At 38.3% G+C, this 20,591-nt stretch overlaps 1 protein-coding gene across 3 annotated transcripts in view; it reads right to left on the bottom strand.

Moving 5' to 3' along the window:
* Nucleotides 1-20,591, bottom strand: part of LOC125452475 (arf-GAP with SH3 domain, ANK repeat and PH domain-containing protein 2) — a 162,134-nt gene that overhangs the window by 34,443 nt on the left and 107,100 nt on the right. For all 3 annotated transcript variants that reach the window (XM_059645606.1, XM_059645605.1, XM_059645607.1), the window contains 5 exons: nucleotides 17,423-17,526; nucleotides 17,031-17,100; nucleotides 9,667-9,754; nucleotides 8,903-8,951; nucleotides 3,208-3,374 (listed from right to left, as the gene is read on the bottom strand). In XM_059645606.1, coding sequence (XP_059501589.1) covers nucleotides 3,208-3,374; nucleotides 8,903-8,951; nucleotides 9,667-9,754; nucleotides 17,031-17,100; nucleotides 17,423-17,526 — 478 coding nt within the window. The remainder of the gene's footprint in view (nucleotides 1-3,207; nucleotides 3,375-8,902; nucleotides 8,952-9,666; nucleotides 9,755-17,030; nucleotides 17,101-17,422; nucleotides 17,527-20,591) is intronic.

Raw genomic sequence — 20,591 nt, 5'->3', positions numbered from 1 at the left:
GTGTATTGGAATGAAGTCGGGGGGGCAATGAGGCATGAATAACAGATTCAGCAGTGATGATCTAAGGCAAGATAACAAAGTGTGAAGCTGGCTGAACACAGCAGGCCAAGCAGCATCTCAGGAGCACAAAAGCTGACGTTTCGGGCCTAATTCATCAGTTGATCTAAGGCAGTTGGGTGATGTCACGGAGGCAGAAACAGGAGTCTTGGAGATGGTATAAGTTTGATTTCACGTCAAACACAAAACTTTGTGAACAGACTGGTTTAATCTTAGACTTTTACCAGAGAGGAGGATGGAGTCTGTATTTAGAGATCAAAGGTTTAGAACAGGAACTGAAAACAATGGCTCTAATCTTCCCAAAATTTAAATCAAAAGAAATTTCTATTTATCCAGTGCTGAATGTCAGTTAAGCAAGCTGATAATTTAGCAAAAATGGAGGAGACAAGAAAGATAGTGATGATGAGGAAGAGCTAGACATCATCAGTATATTTATGAAAACAATGCAAAGAGTTTGGATGATATTGCAAAGGAACAGCATATTCACAGGAAATCTGGCCCATCTTATTTTGCAACCATAGAAAATTTTCCTCAGTTTTTCATGCCTTTGGTTTCACATTCTGAATCATTCATTTGATGTCTGTCAAGTAGCTCATATAGATAATAAAATCTTCCAGGCTGAGATCCCACTAACTTACTTTTTCTCTCACTTTCCATCCCTTAGTCAAAGATCTGAGCCCCTTTCATCCATAAATATATTTTTTGGGGCGGGGGGGGGGGAAGAATAATCTTAGGGGAAATTACAGTTTTATTACGTACTCCCTTCACTCTTAGCCAATGGTCTCACAATTCCAGTCGATTCTTTTCAAACCTCCCTACACAAAATTTATATCCAGGAAAACTGCTTTTGTACTCTCTAAGAGTTTCAAAGAATGAGACATGATCCCATTGAAATTTACAAAATACGGAAAGGGATAGACATGCACGCAAGATATTTCCTCCTGTTAGGAGACTAGCATCTAATGGCACAATTTAAAAATAAGAAGGAATACCACCTACATTCAAGATAAGGAGAATATTTTTAAAACTCAGATGGTTGTGAACATTTGGAATTCTTTACCAAGTAGGGCTGTGGAAACTCAGTCTTTTGAGCATGTTGAAGATGGAGATTGATAGATTTCTAATTTCCAGCGCAGTACAGAGTTAATGGGATGGGGTGAATAAAAAAGTGTTTGATCAGTCATGATCATATTGAATGGCTTATTGTACTCCCAAGCACAAAAACATTTGCTAGTAAATGCTTAAAATCCTATTTTTGTATGCTTCATTTACAGTGAAATCTTCTGTTTTTTATGAATTTGCATTAAAAAGTAACACCCACACATTATTGCAATTCTGGATAATTGTTCTTCAAAGTATGAACAACCTGAGCTCTCAAGAAACCAGGAATACAGTTAACCAGAATATTCTTTCCCCCTTACCACACCCCCCTCCAAAAACAGGAAATTCACTTTTTTACTGAAGACAATGGTTTATACAAAGGGACTGTTTGACAGCTATTGGGTGCCCTCCAGTACCCTGCGTATAATAGCAGCGTTCATGTTTAAACTTAATCAGCCACTGTTGGGAAGTCAATTGACCTTGGACAAAGTGAATCCCAACCAAGAATTATCTTATCCATTCATACAGAAATGCGTCTTAGCGATAAACAGTTTTCTGGTTCTGGTGACAGTCAATAGTTTCCCTGAGTTATCTAGGGACAATCACCTCAGACAAGATGAGCAAACAGCAGTAATTATGGCTAGTCCACAGCTCCTTTGAAAATCTAAACCCCTGAAGGTACTTGATTTCTGAGGCAAACAATGTCCTAAGGTGGGACTTGGAAAAAAAAATGTAAAATTTAAACTGGAATGCTTAATAAAGGTCTCTCCATTTCGAAGTTTCACAAATATTACAAGCAAGATTCTCACTGAAAGATACTCAGGCACAGGTAATAACAGTGACCCTTAAACTTCCATTTGGCAAGATATAATTACTGTACAATGGAGCTAAAAATTTATCAATGTCTTTAGCAATGGTTGCCCAAGGTCTGTTTGTGGTATGGAAAAATAAACGCTGATACTTCAGAAATTACAATAGATATAAGACAAGATTTCACGAGTTCTGAAAGGAGTCTAATTCTCTCTCACTGAGCAACAGATATAACAACAGGATGGTATTAGCTTTAACCAACTTAAACAAGGAAGCACAGGGACTTCAGGCAAGTGCCAAATGCAGTTGAATAGAACATAGAAATTAGAGTCATCCAGCATGGAAACAGACTCTTCAGTCCAATAATCCAAACCAACCATGTTCCAAAACTAAACTGGTCCCACTTGACTGCATTTGGCCCATTTCTTTCCAAACCCTTCCCATTTATGTACCTGTCGAAATGTCTTTTAAGTGTTGTAACTGTACCTGCATTCACCACTTCCTCTGGCAGTTCATTTCTCGCACAAATCACTGTGAAAATGTTGCCCCTCATGTCCTTTTCATTTTCTTTTCACCTTAAAAATATGCCCCCTGATTTTGAACGCCCCCATCTTAGGGGAAAGATCCTTGCTATTAATTTCATCTAAAATTGTTGCATTGAATGTTGCGTGTATTTATCCTACCCTCTGCAAGATACACTTCTGCACTTTGTACGTAGATATATGGAGGCATTTGTTTTGATGCAAAATGCTAATTAGACCTTTATTTTTAAAATCATCTGCCCTATAGTATTAATAACGTCAGTAGCTCATAATGTGCAGTTACCCAAACATGGAATTAAATCAAGGAGTTTTTTATTTGTTCATGTGATGTGGGTGTCGCTGGCTATTTATTGTTCATTCCTAATTCGACATCCAAAGGACATTTAAGAATCAACCACATGCCAAAGGTCTGGAGTCATTTGTAGGCTAGATCAGGTAAAGATACCAGATTTCCTTGCCCGAAGGGGACATCTGACAACTAAGTGGGTTTTTACAGCCATCGACAGTAGGCTGTCATTGGGCTAGCTTCTCTTTATTAGTTCCAGCTTGTTATCAAATTCAAATTTTACCATCTGCTTTGGTAGAAGTTGAATCTATGTTCCCCAGATTATTAGCCTAGGAGTTATTAGTGATTGTGAAGTGGCTCCCTTGATACAGCAATCATATTAATCACCATTTAATTATTAATGCAAATTACCTGGTGCTCCACAATCACAGCAAATATCATTTCCGGTCATCCTCTGCACCTCTACAATAATCGCTTTTGTTAATTCTTGGACAATATTGTTTTCTCCTGCGTTATTGTCTCCCTTGAAAGCATTGTTTAAAGCTTCTTCTTTACTGTTCTGCAAAACGGACATCCAACTAAAGAATGGAAGGCAAGTTATATTTCAGATATACAGAACTGAAGTGGAAGTACTTCTTCACAAGATTATGTTGTCAACAACAAAAAACTGTATTCGTGTTCTTTAGAGATTTTGACTTGCGACTAAAATCTCAAGCACTTTAAAGCTCCCCAAGTTTCCAATTCCTGGATAGTGCTTAATATTTCTTTGCCATTTTTCACCTTTCTACCCACTTTTTGGATGCAGTTCATGATGAATCAAGCATTCTCGCATACCTGCTTACAAAGATTTGAACAATGTTCTTTGCAAGCCTTAGAACAGAGTTGGGAGACTAGTTTAAAAAAAAATTGTGGGGTTATTACGCTATACACCATCTGATACACATTTATCACTTTATTCAAATACCAACAACACTTTGAAAGACTAATAAGTAATCTCTTTCAAGAAATTGTAAATGTTACAACATTGCTAACAGGTAATTAGCTATGCAAAACAAATTCTGGAGAAACCAGAGTTAATGGAATTATTAGCATCAAGTCTGACTATTTGCAGCATTTGCCCTAAAGGAGTGACATCAGCTTTCACAGCTTTATATATTTGCTAAGTTTTTTTATTCATTCATGGGTTGTAAGCATCACTGGCTAGACCTGCATTTACTGTCTATCCTGAATTGCCCACAAGGCAGCTAAGAGTCTGCAGTCATATGTGGGCCAGACTGGGTAACGATGGCAGATGGCCTTCCCGAAAGGACTTCAGTGAATTGAATGGGATTTTGTGACAATTGACAATGATTCATGTTGCCATTAGGCTGGCAGTTCTCTTAATTCTAGCTTTTCCTTATCAAATACAAATTTCAGTATCTGCCATAATAGTATTCAAACCCATGTACGCAGGATATTAGCCTGGTGCTAGGATTACAGTGACATTACCACTGCACAACCACCTCTCACTAAGTCAACATCAGAATCTTATCTTCAATTACATTTATCAACTTTCATTAAGTTCTGGATGTTGGTTAGCATCTTCATTGCATAATATTATGGTTGAGTTGAACACTTTATGTCTAAGTGGTCCAACTGGATTTAATTTTAGTATTAGTTACTTAAGTCAACCTAATGAGCAAGTCTGAGGTTTTGAGGTTTTATTTGCACTTATTTCACCCCTGATGCAGGTCCATTTATAACATGGGTACCTATTTTCTGCTTTGACAGGATACAAATTAGGGCTTTGAAGTATTCTGATATTTTGGGTCAGCATGTTATAAGATTCAATTGATGAACTAGAGATCCCAGACTGCAGAAATATTCACATGTTTTATCAGTCCAAGATCACTTCACTAATGTTTCCTGTTTTTTGGTAATCATCTTTATAGATTTACAGCTCATTTTCTCATTTTTTAGCAGCCCATGTTATCTATGATGCTCAAGTCCCTTTGATTTTTACTGTTGGTTGCATTTGATATTGCCTTCAAGTTTGGCAGGAGGGAAATAGAGGGTAAGTTTTTTTCCATTACACCTGGTAAATATTATGATGTTTTTGAGCTGTACTTCTCCTTCGTACTGTCCTTAAATAATGTCAATAGATTTATTTGCTTTTTTGCGTAGGTGGTTCCAGACCAAGCAACCTATTGTGAGATTTGTGATTTCTGTCACCTTGCACTCTACTTCTAAACTAACAAATTGGAATAATCTGTTGTATCTAAGTACACATAACTATTATTGTCAACCCTGTGCATCTCCATTTCTTTAAACTGCTCACACTATGACTTTAAAACCTTGATTAATATACATGGCCTCTTGTGTCTTCCTTTCAGCAAAATGCTAATCTTCATTGTTTTGTTAGATTTGCCAACATTTTGTCAAAAAAGTGTAAATTCAGGTCAACTGGACGCACAAAATAATGGCTCAAGTGAAAAAGTACTCTTCTTTTTGTGGAGGCTACACTGAAAGAATAATAAGTCTGATTCTTTATTCATTCAATATCCGTTTACGCTGGCAAACCAAACTGGCCGCTGACATGACAAACAAGATTAGGTAATCTTGTCTGTTTTCATATTCCTACCACAAAGGGATTGAGGACAATCGTACGGCATCACTACTATCTGAGCTATACTTAGCTAACTCAGTACAAATGAGACAAACTTTGGTCTTCTTAGTTCAGCTAAACACTGGATTGCATATCAGTCAGGAAACCTTTCATTACAATGTTTAGCTACTAATGCCTAATCATAAATGAAGATTAAATTTAAGAAAAACTATACATTTCAAAACATTTGAACAGTAGGCCCAGTTTCATTTTCTGTTGTTCCAATACAAAATTTTAGATCACAAAAGTAAATGCAGCTATGTCATTCTAAACAATTCATTGCATGAGTGTTAATTATCAAAAGGATGTGTAAAATTAAAATTGCTGAAAATTAAGAGCAAAGTAATGGAGTAGTACAAATACTCACACACACACACACACACACACACACACACACACACACACACACACACACACACACACACACACACACTCAAATACTGTTTGTGTCTTTAAGTCAATTTCTCAATTGGAGTCATTTTCTTTAATCAAGGAGAAAATGAATCAACACAAAAATATGTACAAAATCCCACAGCTGAACTTGGCTCAATAATAGTTCTGAACCAGGAACACTATCATTACACCAGCAGACTGTGGTGGCTAGAATCAACAGTTGACCCCACACTTGCCATTTAGCCAGCACTGCATGATTGCTTTTTTTCTCCCTCCTTCAATGATCATCTTAAACCATAAATATACTCCTAAGGTGCCAAAATAAGAAAGTTCCATTAAAAGCACTGTGCAAAGACAGTACGTGGCAACAATTTAACCTAATTTTATGATATGCCAGGGAGACTTTACAGCAATTCCACTGTAGAACAACAAGCGTAATTAAACGATACTTCCTTACCAAAATCACAACTCTCAAACCACAGTGCAGGAGGAGGCCATTTAGCCCAGTGTCTGCACCAGACTTTCAAATGACCATCATTACCTAGTGTCCATTGCCTTTTTCCTCATGTACTTCTATTAAGTACTTTTTGGATAAAAATACATCCTCGATTGAATTTGCCTCCATCACATTTCCAGCTAACGTATGTTATACCCTAACTACTCAGAGTGAAAACTGTTTTCCTTGTATCACCTTGCAGCTTGTGCAAATCCGAGTCTCCTCTTGCAAAAGAAACAAGACGGAACAGTTTTCCTTATTTACTCAGTGCACTCATGATTGTGAAAACCTGCATCAGGTCTCCTCTGAGCCGCCTTCTCTCCAAGGAAACCTTCCAACTTCAAACAATTCTCACAGCTAAAGTTTATCATTCCTAGAACCATTCTTGTATATTGCTTCTGCAATCTCCCCAATGCATTTACATTGGTCCTATGATTTGGTGCCCAGAACCGTTCGCAATAGTCCAGCTGAGATCTAACTAGAGTCTTAGACAAGTTCAACAACACTTCCTTACTCTTGTACTCTACATCATTATTTATAAAACAGGATACTGTATGTTTGCTGCTCTCTCCGTAATGTCCTGCCACCGTCAATGTCTGTGCAAATATACACCCAGATCCCACTGTCCTCTACCCCAGCCCCTTAGAATTATACCCATGTTTTGCATTAATTTTCTTCCTATCAAAATGAATCACCTCACACTTCTCTGCATTGAAATTCACCTGCCACCGATCAGCCCATTCCACCAACTTGTCTATATCCTTTTGGAGTTCTACACTGAAATACTGTTTACAATTCTTCCAAGTTTCATGTCATCTGCAAACATTGAAATTATCACCTACACACCTAGACTAAGATCATTCATATCAATCAGTAAAAGCAAGGGACCTGGTGGATTCCTACAGAACGCCACTACAAACCATCCTCCAGCTTGAGCAATATCCATTGACCATTATTGTTAGTAAATCTTGTATCTAAATTGCTACTAACCCTTTGTTCCATGACCTAAATTTTCCTCACAAGTCTGTCGGTTGGCATGGTATTAAACACCTTCTGAAAGTCCATGTTCAGCACATCAACAAAATTAGCATCGAGCCTCTGTTACTTCAGCAAGTTAAATGATTTTCCCGACAGAAATCCATGCTGATTCTTCTTAAACAGCCAATCTTTTTCCGTGTCACTATTAATCTACCCTGGATAAACGTTTTTAGAATCTTCCCCAATGATGTTAAACTGACTGGCCTGCAACTACTAGGCTTGTCTGTATAACCTCTCTTCAGGAAGGTCAAAATGTTTGTAATTTCTCAGTCAAAGGAAGACAGGAAGCTTCAAATTAATTAGAATGAGAGAATCTGTGCCCTAACAATGAGACTTTTTGGTTGATCATACAAGTGACAGTTGCATTTAAGAAAACAAACAGTTGGGAAGGACGAGATTATTACACAGAAGAAAAGTTCTCCCATATCCTCGCTCAGTTCCATTCTTGCACTTGCTCATACAGTGTTAACTTTTTTCAAAAAGTTATGAGCTAGTACAAAATGGACCCAGACCACAATATGGATTATAGAGAGGAGCTGGTTCCCAATAAGGCGAATTTGAAACAATCCTGGAAATTACAGCATGAGTAGCTTACTCCACTTTTTATAATGGGTAATCCACAAAGAATTATATTTAGAATATTAAATCCACTTCCAAACAGTCAAATTATTGGAAAGGGGCCGAGCCACCTTGGTTTTTTCACACCAAATAAATCTGTACATGTTACAATAAAATTCATTCTTTGACTGATAATGCAAAAACTCAATACTGGAACAAGCTGGTTAGTGGTGTGGGTGAAAATGGCGGGGTGCATACAATCAGGTGTCTAGACAGCACATGTGCCCATCACCTAGAACAGCTCCAGTGATATTTTACCATGCAGGCTACATTCAAATGGCAGCCTTTCGGCGCTGTTGATTGTGCGGTACGGGGGGCATTTTGCTACGAAGTGCTACTTTATAGCACTGTTGATGATCCCTTCCATCATTTTACTGATAACATTAAGTGAACTGATGCATTTGTAATTGTTCAGATTGGATTTGTCCTGCTTGAGGCAGGGTTTTCTCTCATGTGGGAGAAGTCCCATCTGAACTAATTGACTGAATCACAGGATCACAGAAGATTAATGGCTCACGGCCACCATTCTGTCCATCATATCTGCAAGAGTCCTCAAATAAGCATCATTACCTACTAATTTCCAACCCTCCTCCCCACATCCTCCCCACCCCCATTTCCTTGCATGTTATTTCTGCTCAAATAAGCATCCAATTCTCTCTCAAATGCCTCAACAGAAACCACCCCCAAAAGAATTCGAAGTAGTGCCTGCCACATTCAGGTTGATAGCCAAAACAAAAATCACCTTCAGATGATCCAGTCAAATGGTTTAAACCAGGTTGGGGCACCAATGTATAAAATCCAACCCATGGTAGCTGAATTTGTTACCACAAAAGAAATAATCCTTTGCAAGAGTCATTGTTATGAAACAAGTCTTCTAAAGCTGTTAAGCATTTTACATCACCATTTTTAAAACTTACACTTGGCATTCCTGTTCATCATCCACTTGAAAATGGTATGTTCTGTCATCTGTACGTTGACAAACGATGTGTGCAAATTCAAAATAAAAACTATTAGAATTGAAGTGTAACAGATCAGAAATTCAGTTTTATATGCAGCTGTGTTCTGAAAGATGGACATTATTTAAGTTAGATTAAAAGCAAATTCTAATGAGTACTGGATGCAGAAAATATTGGATCAATTCAGTTTTATGGAAATTCTTCATTATAAAATTACTTGACACTTTACTGAAGCACTGGCACTTAATGTACAAATCGTCTCAAAAGTTACCCCATTCTCCAAAGAAACATTTTCTGCCATATCCATCTCTCATCCAGTTAAGCTTCACATTCATCCACTTTCTGCTTCCACCACCTGCTCTTTCTACATCTTTGTCTCCAACCCTTCACTCAACTTTTTTGATTTTCAAGCCTGTTTTGTCTGAATATTTTACTAGACTTGAACACTTGAGCGGGTATTACCTTGGGAGAAATGCTAGTGTTTCGAGGTCAAAGTTCTATGACTTATAGGTTGGCAAAATGTGGTTAATATTTAAGCATAAAAGTCTTCAATCAACTAATAGATAAATGTCTTAACTCTTCAAACATGCAGTTTAAAGATGTACATTTATAATTCCCAATATTTTTTGCACAGCTTTTTGTCAATATCCTGTAAATCAGGTTCCAATGAGAATATTTTCCTGGGACATGATGAACAAGTAATTCAATTAAGTTTAAAAACATACGTGATATTAGATCAAAACATTTCTTCTCCTCTGGATTTGCTTTCACCTGACATGTGAGTAGATTAAGCTTTGCTGGTGGTCTGTTAACCTGTAAGAAAAGCAGAAATGATTCAAAGTATAATGAGGCAATTTTACTAAAACAAATATTGTGCATGTTCATGTAAAAGTTGAGTTTTTCAAACTAAATATTTAGTCAGTCAACGAGTAGGGGTAGAGTTTTGGAGATGGTGAAATTTATCGCAGAGATGCCAGATCAGCCAGCTCTGCTGCTAGAATTAGCGCAAAAGGAGCCAAAGATATTTGCACAGACACGAGCACATGAATAGCCAGCATCTTCAATGCTCTGCTATTCCATGTTAAGTCAGCTTGCATCAGGACAAATTTGACTTCAGCAGCATAACAAGCATTTATTTTTGATTACGTTCAGTATTAAAAGAATGCAAGGGCAACATGTTTCTTCGAATTGGTTGAATTACCTGTTTCCAGCAGGTAATCAGTGAATATTCAGTTTACCTTTCTGTTTTTGAAGTAAAATCAGTGAAAATGCACAGTTGTACAGTGTTAACTTTTTAAAACAATTGCATTCTTAACATGTAGCAGAGTGTGGTATCAAATAATAATTTAAGACAAAATCCCTTAACATTCATTTTTGTAACTTCAGAGACTCTGAGTCAAAGCTTACACGTGCAAAAAATACAGACTTCTATGGTACTACCAATACAACTGCATACATGCAGATGGATCATATTGCCATATTTGCATTGCGAACACAAACTCAATTTCCAGTGTTAAACTTTTACTATGCAAAAAAAAATCCAAAGAACTGCAATGCTGGAAATCAGAAACAGAAACATATTGTGTTGAGTGACCCTTTTCCAGAATGATTCTGGAATGTTAACTCGACTTTCTCTCCACAGATGCTGCCAGACCTGCTGGGTTTTCCCAGCAAATTTCCATTTCTGTCTAAGTTTTACTATGTCTGACGTTTATTGACTTTCGTGATTGTGTAAATTATAAAAGTGTTACATTACGGTCCAGAAATTTGAAATCTGGAAAAACCGGTTGTCTGGAAATATTTTCAACAAAGCATACAGCTAATAGACCTGCCGTTGTACCACTGCAACCAGTAGTTCATCTGTGACCATATCTTTTGTTGCATGGATCGGACTGATAACCAATGAAGAGGGAGATATACTTGTCTATAGTCCCGAATTCTACACTGAAAGTAAAGTATTTCCGGCGCAGCATTTTAAAAAAATATTTAAATGATTCAGTTGAGGAAGTCATGAATTGCAGAGCAATACTAGAAAAAGCAAGGCATGATGAACAGCTCCCATCTGATATAATAAAGGTCATGTTCTGTTACTTGGACGAATATAGCAGCTAAGATATTAACAGTGGTGATTGAAGTAATTCGAGAGGCTAGAATCCCATCACCAAGTCACCCTTCATTTACACATGGAGAGCCCTTGGCACTAATGCAGCTCCCTCAGAGCAAACAGAACCTCTGACACTCTTATTCTTATCTGTGTGCCAGGACTCTCTGATTGAATCAGATTAACAGCCCAATCAGGGAATTAATATTCAATGGAGGTCCATCTGGCTGACGTCATTACAATCACTACATTCACACCACAATCTCCCCCCACCACCACCAAACCCCTCCCCCAATCTGAGGACATAGGAGGAAAGAACTGACCTAGGGTTTTGAAACTGGGTCAGGTTCCTCCAACTCTGCCTCCTATACGGGTGGCATTCAATGCACAGTAACTACACCCAGAGGATCGCTGCAGAAATTCATTCACTTCTTCAGGTGGCAAAGGTGCAAGGCAGTAACATTCACCATGTCCATCTCAGATTCCGACGTATTTTCAACGCTTGATGGAAAAGGAGAACCCATGGGTTCCACAACAATTAGAAAGGTTGTCAAGGAGCCGAGCACATTCTGTCTCCACTTCAGCTTTCATATGGTCCTTGACCTTGCTCAATATCATTGCACCTACCTGAACTTTGTGTGACTTTGAGCATGGCCTCGTGTTGACCATGCCTCTTACTCATGCAGGGCCATTCTTATACCAACACAGCTATGTCTGCATCCAATCCTGACCACCAGACATAACTTCTTGCCAACATCTTCAGTTTGGAAACCCCTAAAATGATTCCTTTGGAATTCAGCCAGTGTCTGACAGCCACCTTTGCTTGGGATAATCACACTTGCTGCCCATAATATACTGTCCTCGATGGTGACCTGGCCTCTCTGGATTTAAAAAAAAGTTTAAATTCTGGTTGAGATAGTCCATAGATTTTCTCCATCACATATCAGCTATTTCAACCGTGCCATGATCTAATATTTCTGCATTCAAAATTTGGCATTGTCAGCTGTGACTGGAAGCATGTCCAGAAAATTTGAAACCATTACAGACTCTTCCAGTGGCATGACCACTGGTGGTGTATCTGCCAGTGGGAGGTGGACCAATGCATCCAGATTTGCTACACAGCCTCCTGGTCTGTGTTCCAACTTGTAACTGTACACCATTAGCATTAGACCTCACTGCTGCATTTGGCTTGAAGCTGCAGGCGGCACTGCCGTATCCTGTAAGTTGACCTAGCAAGAGTTTGAGCTCCATTATTATTACAAATTTACATCTGTAAAGGTATTGGTGAAACTTCCTGACTCGAGATATGACTGCCAAATCTTCCTTCTCTATCTGGGCATATTTATGTTCCGCATTAGCCAAAGTTCTGGATGCACACACTACTGGGCATTCTGCTCCACTGGGCCCCAATGAGCTAATACTACTCCAAAGCCATGTGTGGAGGCGTCGTATGTCAATATCAGGCCTCATTTAGGATCAATGTGTGCCAATACATTCGAGGATCACAGCTGTTTCTTCATTTTCCTGAAAGCTATGGTTCGGATACGTGACCATTTCCAAGACCGAGCTTTTGTTTTCAAAACAGAAGAGCTGATGCAAAAGGTGCCAGCATGGAGACCAAGTTATGTACAAAACTTTCGTAATAACTCACCAGCACAAGGAAAGACCTAAGCTCTGATACAGACATGGCAGCTGGGGCAGCTATGATCACTGTCACTTAACTTCCAATGAGCATAACCTGCTCATCAACTCTGTAGCCCACGTACGTTACTTTGGGTGGTTGGAAAACACATCTTTCCCTTCTAAGTCATGTGCCCATCTGGGAGAAACATCTAAGGGCTATGTCTAAGTTCTCAGCGTGTTCCTTATTGGTCTTTCCTATTATCGGCACGTCATCTAGATCAATAGTGACCTGGGTCAAACTTTGTCAGATGTTTTCCATCGTCCTGAAGAATCGCACAGACTGACAATACCCCAAATAGCAGTTTTGTATATGGTGCAAAACCTTGTGGGTATTAACTGGAGCATACTTCGTGGAATCCTCATCTGAACATAACTGCAAATACATGGCTCATGTCAGCTTCATGAAGGACAGATCCCTTCTAGCTTTGCACATAAATCCTCTCTGCGAGGACTGAGTATTTATCCAGTTGCAAAGAGCTGTTTACCGTTTGTTGAAAGTCCCCACAAAGGCAAACCGATGCGGCGGGCTTCAAAAGTCAATATAACCGGTGCTGCCCATTCTGCAAACTGGGCTGGTTTGATGATTCCTTTGCTTTCCAGCCTTCTGATTTCTGCCCCTACTTTTACCTGTAAGGCAAACATCACTTGGCAGGCCTTTGCAGAGTTGGTGAATTGCTTCCTTGTTAACATGTAAGGTAGCCTTAGCTCCTTTGATAATCCCTAGACATTCCCAAGATTTCCAGGTATTTAATTGGGATTTCACACGGGCAGCCATTTTCTAAAATATCGAGCTGATCTTGATGAATCTCTCTCAACTAATTTCAGCCCATCAGGCTTGGGCCCAAGCCTTTTACTACAAAGCAGTGGTAACTGAACCAGCTGCTTCTCATAAGAAATCAGAACCGAAGTTAAACTGTAAAAGGTTCCCTGGTATAGGTTCTTAGTTGATAAGAGGTCTTGTACAAACTTAAGGGTTAGAACCCAGAGCAAATTTTGTTAAAGATTGGCTCTCTGAAACACCTGTGTTGATATCAACCTCCATTAGAGCCAGGTAACCATTTAACCAGATGTTTATTTTGATTGGTTCGGATTTAGATATGGTTAAATAATTTAACTGTGCCAAACCAGATGCAGGTGGACTTTCAGAGGTGTGCACTCTTCCGGATATCTGCCGATGAGTTCTCTTACTTCATTTAGGTCTTGTGTGACTCTTTTGCTGTCTCAAGTCCACATAGCAGCAGTAACTACTTGCCAGCCCTGAAGAAAATTTTAACCCTTTGTTCAAGATTTGGCTTTGTTTTCGGGTTTTGCTGTGGGATGATCGAGAGTCTCTTTCTTCATGATATGGCTTGTGTGAGGCTATGCGATTGCCTTCACTCATGTAGTGTTCCCCAAGTTTAGTCAGACTGATGGGAGTAGCCATCAGAATATGCTGCACCTTGTATGCTCCACTTACCAATCATAGTGGCTGTAGTGCCTGTTTGAAATCCAGTTGGGCTTCAGCTAGTAGATGCTTTTGCATGGTTACATCATTGATCACACATACCAAATGGTATCTCAGGGTCTAATTAAGGGTTAAACCGAAGTCACATGCTTCTGCCAGTCATTTTAACCTAGTCAAAAATCCCAATAGAGATTCTCATGGCTCTTGAATTGCCAAATAAAACCAAAAGCATTTCAGATTTAGTGGAGGCCTGGGGTCATAACATTCCTTAAGCAGATCTGTCAACAATGCCTCAGGGAAAGTTAGGCTCCCAATAATTGAAAAAGCCAAGGGTGCACAAGATGTCAGCAGAATTGCTCATTGCTTCTCATCCACCACAATGTCATTTACCCGGAAAAAAAATAACACATTCTTTCCACATACTGGGCCTAATTTTCAATGGCAGGATCAAATGATTCAAACTTCCCAAATAATGGCATGATGCCAGAAATGCCTATCCCAACTCAAAGACGACTGTTGCAAGTGAAGTTCTTCGGGAGCATGCCTTTCTCTCATCACCACTGAGATAACTCCATACAGGCTGGTATCCTGTCACCAAATCACCGTTTATTTGTATTTGGAGACCCCTTGGCACTGATTCAGCTCCCTCAGAGCCAGCTCTCAATAAACAGATTTGATACTCCTGTACTTATCTGTCAGCCAGGGGTCCCTGATTAGAGGGGATTAACAGTCCCAACCAGGGACCTCATTCTATAAAGGTCCACCTGGCTGACCTCATCGCAATCACAACAGTAGCCTTAAGTAGTAAACACTAACCTATTTCCCGTGATAAACGAGTAGCTGTTCGTCAAACAATAGTTCGCTTATATTCCGAACAACATCAGAAAAAGTACATTTTTACGATGCAGTGACATAACTGCTTAATGACTTCTTATTAGACACTAAGTGAGTATTTCTGAACAAAATACCTTCCAGATAGAGGCATAAAGCCATCCATTTTCATTTCCTTATAATTATAGCATAAAAGATGGAGGCTAAGCCAATTGGCCTTTTAGAATGTACTGAGGTGCAATATTTAAAAAAATACAATTTTTGTCAGCATTTTACAATGTTTTGTCACTACTTATGCACCAAGTACATACTTGTGTTCAATTCACACATTTGAGTGCTACAATTTTGTTTCCATCATGGGTTAGACATTCCTGTGGGAATTGGAGGGTACAGTTTAATTTTAATGTCTCTCTCAACAGAGCAGAGACTATGGAACCCGATATACGGCATCTCAAACAAGTAAGTATTTAGCTCATAGCAAGATATATGCACAAATAAACCAAAGTTTTGGAAAGGAACCAGACTGTAAACAGTCAGAACCAGTAAGTTTGTATATAGAGACTGGAAATAATCTTGAGGTTTTAATTGCATGCATTTTGCGGAGGTCATATTTCCGACGGGCTTGAATAAGTGTTAAAATCAAAAAGGAATTAAATGCATTTACACTGCAGTTATACAATTGAATAGTCCAAGAAAGGCTATGCATTTTACAGTATCAGGCTTAGCTACTGTGCAGCATTTAGACATAACCGATTGTCTCTTCGGATACATGTCCAACACTCAAGAAAAGTTTTAAATCTTGGCCAAGTGACAGCGAAAGGCAAAATCTAACACAGATACTCTTTGACTAGAAAAAGTAGATGCTTAATGAAGGTATATATTTCCCAACTTCTAAATAGGACCATCAGTTGCCTTCTTAGTCAGTGGAGGATTATGCAAAAACAATGAAGGAAATAAACTAGAAGGCATCCGATTCAAGGTTTGGACTAAAACTCAAATTCTCTTAAATCTTCATTTTATTTAATTTTAACACGAGATCTGCCTTGACACAGAAGATAAGGGTAAAGAGTGGTGTAAATCGCTTACATTTGAATGAAAATAAAAAGGTCATTTGGCAAAAAGGGATATGTATTCGCACGAGAGCATGGAACTAGCAACCAGAAGGGGGTGGGGAGTAGCAGAATGTGAATGCTAAGTGCTAAAGGACCTAATATTTAACAATACAACTGGAACAAATCTCAGAAAACTGAGGTGGCCCTTTTAATTAGGTAGCTCTTATGCCCATTTCCAATCTGCATCCAGGACAGTGGTCCCAACTCCACCTTGCACCAAACTCACCAGAGTAAAAGTCTAGTCTGGAGAAGCACTATTGACTGAGGTGGGTGTGGCTATTGGGAAATTTTCCATTTCAAAGCATCTATCTTGGGGCAAAAAATCTAGACCATCATTGCTACGTGTCTTATCATTACATTGGAGAGCTGTTTTACTAGTGGAGTCAATTGAAGGAGGTTCAAAATTAACCAGCACATACTTTCCTTAACTTGGAACTGCCACAGAAATTACAGTCCATTCTTTGCAGAGATAATCAATGCTGGGATTATCCAGGTATGATTCCAATGATTTTACATATAGCAATCAGTTAAAATGTTACACTCGATAGAGAATTTAGGTTGGACTTGGGGCAGCTGTATTCTAAATTTTAAGAGAAGTTTTCTTTAAATTAGTTCCTTACACAGAGCTATAAACACAAGTTATTCATATACTCCAATTGACACGATGTAACCACAACTAATCACACCTTTGTATTACTAATTCTTCAAAAGCAAAATGCCAAAACACTTCAAATTTTGAAAAGACACCTATTTATAAATTAAGTTGCTTCAAAGAAGACTGAAGGATAGAGACTTGGACACAATGCTAGAAATCTGGTCAAATTTTCAATACAGGGAAGATTTAAACATTAGAAAAAGCAAGTAGATAATATGGAAAGTTCTCCAATTCCTAGATTGAACACAAAATGATTAACGTACCGTTCCATGTGATATTGTAAGATAACCATTTTTTACTGTACATTTCCTTTTCTGCCACACTTTCCTGATTCTGTAAAAAAAATTAAAATTAAATTTTGCATAATTTGCATTTAATCCAATATCTTGGCAATCTCTGGAAATATAATTTATTTTGAATTGAGAATAGTTTTCAGCCTCTACATTTGTCATCATTAAGGTATAGCTCCTGAGCTACTAAAATATGCACAGACCTGTCAATTTTATAGAAATATCTGTGGCAAGTTTAATGGACTGTCGCTCTTATGAATTGGGGGCTTGTGGGGGGGGGGGGGGGGGGGGGGTTTCCAACATAGATAGCGAGACCTTTTTTCAAAAGTGGTACAACGTTTTACAAAAAACAACTTTCAACTTACCCATCACTTTTTTTATACAGATATCCACATTTTTCAGTTCCATGTTCCTTGTTTCCCTGTGGTTGATGCAAGCTGTATGTTGTATTTGGACGAACCTGTGAATCCTAAACAAGAGTATTAATTTGATTACTCCTGAATATGTAATTTAAATTAGCTATCTTAATGGTAATCAAGGAAGGGAAGCTGAGGGCTTACACGTAAAATGCTAACTCTGTTCTCTCATTTTGTATTTTTTTTGTTAAAGGGCGTGGTGGTGCACCATTATCTACCAATGCCTAAACAATACAATGTCATTTATTCACAATTCAAACTTAGGTCAATATTTATTATTCTCTGCTGACCTATCTATAGAAGATCTGCTAACATGAGATATAGGGAGCTTGACTTTATTCATTTCAAAATAGACTTTTACAATTTTGACATGATCTTCCTGGCAAGATGGCAGTAGGGTAGGATGTTCCAGCTGGAGCTCCTCTCCTCACCAATCCCTTTCCCTTTTATTTTTCTCCTCTTCACAGTTTTTCTTCCTCCGCCCCACTTCTGCCCTACCTGGAGACTGAAGTTAAGGAGTGGAGCGAGCAGGGCCCGACAGTGGCAGTGGACTGAGCACAGGCCGAGTCCCACTGCAGCAGTACAGAAAGTTCTGGATGGAGGCCAGCACGTGGAGGCAGCATGGTCTCACGTTGTGGAGCTGGCAGGCATGGACTGGAACTTATTGTCACTTATCATTCTGGACTTTTTCCAATGGCTCCCATGCTGACCTATACATTTTCATCTCTAACAATACTTTTTTGAAAAACTCTTAACTACACTTAAAAATATCTGTACCTAGGTCCTCTCTTTTTAAGATGGTGCCAAAAGGCGACATCACAAACTTTTCACTGCACCTATTTTTGTGCACATGATAAAAAGCTATTCTATTTTTGAGAGTGTAATTTCAGCCCAGTTATTGTCTTTCACGCAAGTATTGGGCAGGCTGCAAAAATGTCACTGCACATACTCTCTATCTTCAGCTGCGATGATAAACTAAATTTTAATAGGGCTGCTTACAGCATGAGCAACAAAAAACAAACCCACCATATATAAATCTCTCAAATTGCAACAACATCTTTATTTCCTTCCGCTTTAAAAGGACTAGGCAATATAACATCATTAAAAGAACTGTCTGAACCCATTCCAAGTTTTGATGCATCTCAAAATATTTGGGTCTTCAACAATAATGATGTTTCTCAAACCAGTGGGGCATTCAGCCCCTTAACTTTGTTCTGCTGGTCAATGAGATCATGGCTGACCTGCAAGGTAACTCCATACATCTGCTTTTGAACCATATTCTTTGGCACTTCTGGCTACCAATATTCCATCAATCTGACTTTCAAAATTGATAATTTCAGCATTACTTGCCATTTCTGAAATACAGTTCCAAATTTTCACCGTACTTGACATATAAAATTTCCCAATTTCACTCCTGAAAAGTATAGTTTTAATTTTTAACTCTGTATCTCTCAGCCCTAGCCTTTCCAACAAACAATAATATTATTTTCCCTTAACAGTTTTTTTCAATCAGATCACCTCATACAACTTAAAATCTAGGAGTTACAACCCTGGTTTGACTATCTTTACTTCGATCATTTAGCCTCTAAAGTCTAGGCATCATTTTAGTAAATTTATGGTTGCCAGCTCAGCCAATGTCTAACCAGAGCCTTAGTTAACAATTTCCTAGGGATTTTGTCTTCTTGAAATTCATATAAATCATACCATACATGTTCCCTTGTCCCTTACTTTAGTCACCTCTTCAAGAATTTCAATCAAGAATAAAATATCGTCTACAAATTGATGCTGACCCTCTGATCAGCTGGAGATTTTCCAAGGTGTTCTGTCACCTCATCCTTGTAAACTCTCGCAATTTCCTTCCAAAAGATGTTGGGCTAGCCAGCATGGATTCCCTCTGTTAACTTTCTTAACTAGCACTGTAATGGAAATTTTCTTTGGCAACCTATCCAAACTCTATTTCTTGCAATAAAGACTTTGCAAGTATGTCACCATGATTTAACTGCAAATCACAAAATTGGCTTTAATTTGTATCAAGATTTCAGGGAAGTGTGTACAGAATAGGAACTGGACTCAATAGTACATAAAAAAGGCATCAGCTACATTAATAAGAAAAGAATCCTACAGACGGAAAAAGTGATTGTAAGCAGGTGGATCAGAAATTAATATGTATGTTATGCCAACTAATTTTAAAAAACATAGCAAACTAATAATAAAATCCAAAGTTGACCAAATTGATATTTTACTTTCTTTTTGTCTCAAAATATGGGCACTACATATTTATATTAAGACAACACAATCAAATAAAACTTAAAAGAAATACCCTCAGAACAAAATTAAACAATAAATTATCGACAGGTAACATTTATGCACTACATTAGACACAAGAAAAACTTACTCTCCTAGACTTTGATCATAAAGGGTAGTTGCATTTTGGAAGGAAACAAAAGATTAGTTACAAGAAATTTAGCAGATCACATTAATAACAAGTATAAGACACTGCCTATCATGTCTACTTAACAGCAAATGAAATCTGCCATATTGCATTCATACATTCTAATCAGTAACTTATATATAGACAAATGTATCATTTAAAGAATATCTCAAACATCATTAGTCTCAGGAATTGTCTACACATTACTAACAGAAAACGATCTAGTTCCATGCAAATCAAAATCCTCTGTGAATGCACAGGTGAGGCTTTTCAGAAGTTTGAGTTTGGGATGAAGAGTTGGCAGGAATGCATCTCAGATTAAATGGCTGCAGGGCACCCAGAATTATATCCCAAACAACCTTAATTTATCACCTTAGTGAGCTGCCAGCCAATCTCATTTGTCAGTAGCACTGCCATTCCACCTACACCAGATTTGAGCACTGGCCACTGATAATACTGTAGGGAAGCTATGTTGAGGAACAAAAAGTGTGTTTTGCTTTAAATCTGGTAGATTGACCAATCAAATTGCATCCAGAAATCAACACTTTACATTTACCTTTAAGATGCAAAAATGTTAGGGTGTACGCTGTCTTCTGAATACTTTGAGGAGGTGTAGTCTAGTCTGTACCAACATTCAAATCCTTAAATGTATATTGCATGTAATTGTGGCTCTAGCACCGATTCCTG

This window comes from Stegostoma tigrinum, chromosome 4 (genome assembly GCF_030684315.1).
Source record: "Stegostoma tigrinum isolate sSteTig4 chromosome 4, sSteTig4.hap1, whole genome shotgun sequence".
NCBI lineage: Eukaryota > Metazoa > Chordata > Chondrichthyes > Orectolobiformes > Stegostomatidae > Stegostoma > Stegostoma tigrinum.
The sequence above is the reverse complement of the archived record's forward strand: the minus strand, read 5'-3'. Positions and strand labels throughout refer to the sequence as shown.